The sequence below is a fragment of the Arachis ipaensis genome, chromosome B01, assembly GCF_000816755.2.
Source record: "Arachis ipaensis cultivar K30076 chromosome B01, Araip1.1, whole genome shotgun sequence".
Classification (NCBI taxonomy): domain Eukaryota; kingdom Viridiplantae; phylum Streptophyta; class Magnoliopsida; order Fabales; family Fabaceae; genus Arachis; species Arachis ipaensis.
The window spans coordinates 130,444,842-130,452,855 of record NC_029785.2 but is presented as its reverse complement, the minus strand read 5'-3'; the positions used below and the strand labels follow the sequence as shown (position 1 = coordinate 130,452,855).

Genomic DNA, 8,014 nt, shown 5'->3' with positions numbered 1-8,014 from the left:
AAGGTCGCACGTGATTTTTAAAGAGGAACTTGTGCCTGGCGATTTTGGAGGGTTTCTGGCCCCATTTGGAGCTGAGTTTTTGGCGGGAAAAGGCTAAATAGACCAAAGAATGAAGGGGAAGGCATGGAGACATTGATACACACACATTAGGTCTAGATTTAGTTAGTTTTAGAGAGAGAAGCTCTCACTTCTCTCTAGGATTAGGATTAGGATTAGGTTTAGTCTTTGATCTAGGTTTTAATTCATGCTTTCATCTATCTCTGCTCTTGAATTCTTTGTTGTTACATTCATCATTCTTCTATTGTTTGTTATAATTTCTTCTACTTTGTTTGTATGCTTTGTTGTAGATCTACTTTTGTTCATTCTATTTTCCTTCAATTCAATTTGAGGTAATTCATGATAATTGTGTTTCTTTTGATTGTTGTTATAAATTCCTTACAATAATTGTTGTTAGATTTCATTGTTGTTGCCAATTTACTTTACCTTCCTTTTATGCCTTCCAAGTATTTAACAAAATGCTTGGTTGGATTTTAGTATAGATTTTGTTCCTCTTGGCCTAGGCGGAGTAATTAGTGATGCTTGAGTTATCTAATTCCCTTGATGATTGATAATTAAAAGTTGCTAATTGATTTGGATACCACTAAAGCTAGTCTTTCCCTTGGGAGTTGGCTAGGACTTGTGGAATCAAGTTGATTCATCCACTTGACTTTCCTCCATGGTTAGAGGTTAACTAAGTGGTAGTAATGGATAATTCTCATCACAATTGAGGAGGATAACTAGGATAGGACTTCTAATTCTCATAACTTGCCAAGAGCTTTCATAGTTGTTAGTTTATTTCCTTTGCAATTTATATTTCTCGTCTAAAATCTCAAAAACCCCAAACATACTCCATAGCCAATAACAAGACACTTTATTACAATTCCTAGGGAGAACGACTCGAGGTTCCAATACTTCGGTTTATAAATTTAGGGGTTTATTTTAGTGACAAAAATTTTTTTGTATGAAAGGGTTATTTGTTGGTTTAGAAATTATACTTTACAATGAGACTTCATTATTATGAATTCTAAACCGTCAAAATCACGTTCATCAGAGACCGACGCTTTAGGTACCTTACACTAGAGCATTTTAGAAAAAACTTGGATGATCTCCAGGAAGGCCAGGTGTGTGGTTATTAAAGAAGTAACTGATTCGGGTTTAGTGTTAATGTTATCTGGGTTGTAATAATCTGTTTCCCTTATTTATCGCAGTTTGTGTGGCTTGCTTATGCTGTGAAGCGCATTGATCCAGATATAATTTCTGCAGATATCTACATGCACTCGGTTGTGTGGAGCGCTACGGTGCCTCTAGTGTCTTTTGAAATCATTGAATGGCATGCAACCGATATATTTAGGAGACAGTTTGGTTTCGTTCAGGGAGTTCCTCATCAGGAACGGAATCTTGACAAGGCACACGGAATGGTCTTGACTGGTCCTAAGAATCTTGACTGGGCAACGGCCACGACTCATTCGTTTTGGGTGATGCAGTGGACAAACAGGTATAACTATATTCTTACTGAGCTTCCCATGCCTCCACAGCATCCGTTGGATATTTACATGTACTGGTACCGTGCAAGATATGGCAACCACTTGAATCTGTCAGATCGTGTGGGTCAAGAGAATGAGGAGGGTAATCAATTCATGGATGATAACAATGGAGAACAGGAGCCACAGTTACTGCCACCTCCACCACTACCTCCACCTCCGCCTCCACTTCCACCTACACAAGAACAACCGCAATGCTCAAACCCATATGTACCGCAAACACAGTTTACCACATCATATCGAATAATGATGATTCCAGTGATGGTGATGGTTTAGGTCTTATTATTGCTTTAATCTTTAGCCAATTCATTATATTATATTCATTTACAGTTGATTTGCTTATATTATATACATGCTGGGTCATATGATTATATTAAATTCATGTGTGGTTGATTTGCTTTTTTTACACACTTGCTGCTTCGTTTGATTATGTTGTATTTATATATGGTTGAATTGCTTATACTTTGAACTTGCTGGGACAATTGATTATTATATGCATTTATGATGATTTGCTCATATTGTATACATGCTAAGTCATTTGTGTTGGTTTGATTATATTAGAAACTTGTTCACTCAACTAATTAAGTTGTACACAGGTGAGGTACGTACTCCAACTGGAGCAGGAAAATGCTACAATCTTAGGGTTGATCTGCCACGTCGTAACGCTAATCGATACACTCCATCCATGTTCAAAAGGATCTCCAAAAAATGCAAGGATCTTGTGGACAAAATAAAGTGGGCAAGGAGAAAGTAGATTTTGTGTATTTAGTATTATTACAGTGTACTTCATCGAACACTTTTCCATGTATTGTTTAAATGTTCTATGGATTGTTACAATGCAAATTATGTAATACTTGTCTATCGAACATGGCATACAGTAGTTTGATATCAGTTACAATGTTTCAAGTAGCATACTTTGTGGCAAAGATAAGTTATACAGGGTAGAAAATATCATAGCATACTTGGATTTAACACGAAATACATAAATCTACTGAGCATCATTGTCGGCATTTGCACCACTTGCCTGACGGCATCTACTACGGTTGTGTTCCTCAGCCCCACATTTCCTACATATCCTAGGACAACGTAACATTCGTGTGTCCATCTCGTTCAAGAAGCGCGTCATCCTTGGATGACCTTTGGTAACTCGTCTTAGGTACGGATTTGGTACGAACCGAGACCCGTTGTAAGCAGGCCATGTAGTAGGATTCTCCAGTAGCCTAAACCTGGCTACTTGGTCCATCTTATACACCTCATAAACATAAACCTGCCAATCTAATCGTTGATTTTCACAACATGCAAACACATGCCTACAAGGAATTCGGTCCACCTAGAACTCACCGCAGTCACATCATTGTCGACGGAGGTCGACGACATACTCCACTCCACTTGGCATTTCACGCACTTCAAAGACCTTATTCTGCCTGTCGAAGCAATTCACCTGGATGTTTCCTGATGCAAGTTGATTTGCATGCAACTTGGAGGTCACAATCTCAGAAAAACATGGCCGGCAGACGGCAGTAATCCGAGCATCCGCCTCGACTCTTTTTCGAGAGAACAACTCGTTGAGTCTGTAGAAAGTTGCTTTCACAAGTGCGGTGATGGGGAGATTGTGCACACCCTTCAATACTGAGTTGATGCATTCCACGAGGTTCGTATTCATGTGACCCCATCGGTAACCACCGTCGAATGCCAATGCATACTGTTCCCAGGGTATTCGGTTTAGCCAGGCTGTATAAGCCTCGCCCCGCTCTCGTAAACGTTGGTAATGCAACTCGTACTCGCGGACCGTCCTCGAATATCCTACGCAACAAGAAAGCACAAATTACAAAAAAAAAAATTAACAGTACCTACTTATTAATAATGACCCTTAAATTACAATAAGGTTACCTATATTGACGACAAGTTTTTGTAGGTACGGTGCCTTGAACTTCCTCAAAAAATTCGACTCTATATGTCTGATGCAAAACATGTGAAAAACTCTGGGAGATGACCAAGCTCCGTTACTGCGGGCCACAGCTGTATTGATGGATTCGTGTCGGTCAGAGATTAGTCCCACACCATTCCGAGTCACTACATGCTGTCGCAGGTTACTCAGAAAAAAATGCCACGCATCAGAAGTCTCTCCCTCCACAATAGCAAATGCAATTGGGACGATATTGTTGTTTCCATCTTGTGAAACTGCAACCAACAGACGACCCTTGTATTTTCCATACAAGTGAGTCCCATCTACTTGGACAACCGGTTTACAATGTCTAAATGCTCTAATACAGGGGTAATAACTCCAAAAGACTCGATGTAACACCCGGATATCCGTAACTAAGTCATCGCCTTGATAGGCAGGCATAGTCTCAAAATGAACAACTGTTGATGGCTCCTTATGACACATGGCCTCAAACCATATAGGCAAAGCTTCGTACGATGCTTCCCAACCTCCAAATATTTTTTCCACTGACTTTTGCTTAGCCAACCATGCTTTTCGATAGCTGACAGTGTAATTGAACTTGGACTACACTTCCACAATAACTGATTTCACCTTTATCGAGGGATCAGCCTCAACCAACGGCTTTATTACTTCTGCAATTGTGTTCGAATCAAGCTTTGAATGATCCTGAGAAATGGTTGCTCTGGTGCAAGTGTGACTACCATTATACCTCCTTATAACCCAACAGTACTTCCTGCTCACCAAGCTAACCCTAATAAGCCAATCACAACCTGACCCATACTGCGTACACTTGGCATAAAATGTCAGCGGCTCCGACTCGTACACCCGGTAGTCTACACCTCTTCGAATAGTATAATCTTCATCGCCCTAATAACAGCTTCCCTAGAACTGAATTCCATACCCACGGCAAATTCACCATCTGCGACAAAAGGAATTTATGCCACGACAACAACCGTATCATAAATAGTTAATACACAAATATTTAATAAGTCCAACAAAAGTAAATCAATCTCTACCTACATCAATCTTAAAATAATTAATAAACACTAATTAAAATTATGAGCACATAAATAATTACTGATGAATAAACACTAATTATCATTTAACTTCATTAATAACTAACTACAAATAATATTATTAAGGGTAAAGTATATTTTTTGTCCTTGAAGTTTGATAAAAGTTTCAAAAATACCCCTAAGTTTTATTTTGTTTCAATTTTGTCCCAAAAGTTTTCGATTTGCATCAAATATACTTCAAACGGCTAATTTTTCAAAAAATTTAAGACCAATTCAAAAACAATTTCATAAGAACAACTCTCAATACAAGCAAATCAAGCATAATTTTCATGCATTATTGATAGATTGGTCTTATTTTTTTGAAAATTTAGCAGTCGAGGATATATTTGATGCAAATCGAAAACTTCTGGGACAAAATTAAAACAAAATAAAACTTAGGGGTATTTTTAAAACTTTTGCCAAACTTTAGGGACAAAAAGTATACTTTACCCTATTATTAACTAAGCAAACACACTAACAAATGCCAATTACGTATATTATCACATATCACATAACTATTTGTTCACATTGATCAATATAAATTATTATAAAATTCTAATCCTTCGTGTATACCTATAGGCAACTACGTACCTGCATTCATATACTCCGGAAACTCCGGAGCATGCATGGCTTCCAAGTCCAAAGCTCGCATGAAAGACGACTCCTCAAATGGATGTTTGTTTGCGAGTGCATTTGCCACGTCAGCTACATTTGGTGCCACATTGCCGTCACCTTCGTCTTCGTCTCCATCAGGACCAACAACTTCGTAATTGCTTTCAAACGCTTCCTCACTGTCGCTGTTGTAATCTTCCCGTTCAATATTTCAATCAGCTTCAGACGGTTCGAATTCCATATACACCTCAATGAACGATATCTGACCACGACTTTCAATGTATATTGAAAATATCTCTTGCATGCTCGCTTCATCTGTTACATATTTCATCTGAAATTGCACGAATCCACCAAATAAAGGTATGGGATACTTGTATAAAATACATGATATTCTTCTAGATAACCCAGATTCTATCTTCTCACAAATCACACCTTTTAGTTCCTCGAATGAGATTGTAAATGAAATAATAATATCTAATGGATTTTCACAAACAAATCTCACTCCTTCAACTGTTTCTAACAAAATCTGCCCGAAATAATATACTTTCAGTAAGACTCTATCATCCATTTTTCTCACTCATATGAATAAACTTCACACTTTCAATATTTTTCTACGTTTGAAAGAAAAAAGAAATGTAGATGAAGGTGCTTCGGGAAGATGAACTGAGGAAACACTCGTATCATTACAATACAAGCTACCCACGCTTATATAACGGAAAAAATTTATTATACTCAACTCGGACCCATCAATTAGCGTTACTATATTCAAAAAAAATAATTTTTTATGCAAAACTCGGACGGTCCGTTTTTCTAATTAAAAAAAAAGAACTAATCGGAGGATCCGATTAATTTACCGTGAAATTCGAAATTTTTCCTCCCTCTCATTTCGGACCCTTCGATTTGGTGTCTCAATTTTTTTTTGCACACAACTCCCTCCCTCCAATTTCTTTCTCCATAGTACATCCAAAAGCTGCCCCACACCCCCTGTAAAGCACCCCTTAATCCATATCCATGCGTTATACACATAGATGAAGCATATCTAAATTAATGAACCTCTTTATGTGAGTCTTCTCTTTACGTATTTCATCATAATTGCCCTTAGTAGTTTTCATAAATGGTTAGCATAATATTCTAATTTATTATTATTATTTTTTCTTAGAGACGTCTAAATGTCTAATTATAAAAAGTGTTTGCAGTGCAATTTAATTCAGATTTTTAGAAAAGAAAAATTATTCTATCCAATTACAAAGAAATTAATCAGTTTGGGTGTGGTTCAATTTTTTTTGGAACCAATCAAACCAAATTTAATTAGATTGATTTATTTCATTTTAGAAAAAAAAATCAAATTTAAACTTTTTTTTAACTAGTTCGAAGCATGACCTGCACACTCAATTCTACTTTTTGTTTCCCCAATATTCGGTTATGAAATGATACAATATGCCAAAAAAAATTGAAACTAACACGGCGTAGAGAGTAGGGAGTGAGACAGTGCAGATCAGGGGAGTGAGACGACAGAAACGATGCCACGATAGAAAGTACAGAGAGTGCGACGCCAGAGATTAGTGTTACTGTGCGGCTGTGATCGGACTGAAATACTGAATAGTTGAGGCTCTACGGCTGGATGGTTGACGTAATACAGTGAGTTCTGTCGCTGAAGAAGTGTGGAAGGGGGAGGTCTGGTCTCTAGTGTGTGGAATTATAGGACTGGAAATAGTCAGGGTAGATAGAACTTAGATTCTATTGGTGGGTTGAGTTTTTTTTTAATTTAATTCTATCTTATTTGTATTCTAAAATTTTTAATTTTATCCTACTCGTGAAAAAATTAATTTTTTTTAAATAAATATAATATTTAATAATTATATATTTTATACATGTTAATAAAATAAAAAATAAAAAGTTAAATTTAAATTAACATTAAAAATAATAAAATTTTAAAGAAATCTAACACAAAATTATAAATAGCATAATTATCAGGTTCTTAATAAAATTAAAATAAGGCTTAAGTACAATTTTAGTTTTTAAGGTGTAGGTGAAATTTTTTTCATTCCTTAACTTTTTTTAGGGTAATCTACCTAATTAAATAAATTGAGTGAATTCTTTACCTATATACACAAAACAGAAACTTCTTACGTGCATGTGCATTTTTATGTTTATGTAAACCGTGGGAGCCAACTACGATTTCAATTTAATACATAAACCGTAGCTACTAGGCAGGATTTACTTGTGAATGGAATGTATCATAAACCGTGGCAAGCTATCACGGTTTACTAAGGGAGGCAAATGCACATAAAATATGGAAAGCAGCAACGGTTTATGAAGGAGTTTGAGTAGGCATAAACCTTTGTTAGCTGCAACGGTTTATGAAAAGAGAAATTCTATATATATGTGAGTGAGATTCAAGCTGGTGAAGAGATTATTGTAATAATAGAAATAACAACAATACCAACAGTAATAATTCTACTAACAATAACAATCTATAACAATATATAAAGTGAATAGGAGAGTTTGGTGTCCAATTTCCATTTTTTCATCTTAATCTTATTGATAAATAGTGTTTAATATAATTGTCGTCTTCAAATTTGGTCAAAAATGTAATTATTAGTTAATTTTTTTTGTTCTTTGTAAAGTTACTTTTTTATTCTACACATAACTTCTACTCATATTGTCTTTTTCTCTGTTCTATGGAGTACATGTAGTACTCTCTACTTATTTTTATTCTACTTAATTAAAAAAATAATGATAAATATGTATATGGAGAATAGTAAAAAATAATGAAAATAAAAATAAAAATTTTTTAAAAAATAACGGAACAAAATATTATT

At 35.7% G+C, this 8,014-nt stretch overlaps 1 protein-coding gene across 1 annotated transcript; it reads right to left on the bottom strand.

Moving 5' to 3' along the window:
* On the bottom strand, nucleotides 2,932–3,969 carry LOC107614399. Its single transcript, XM_016316613.1, has 2 exons — nucleotides 3,471–3,969; nucleotides 2,932–3,383 (listed from the first exon to the last, which is right to left on the bottom strand). The coding sequence occupies exons 1-2, from the start codon at nucleotides 3,967–3,969 to the stop codon at nucleotides 2,932–2,934; spliced, it is 951 nt and encodes a 316-aa protein (XP_016172099.1).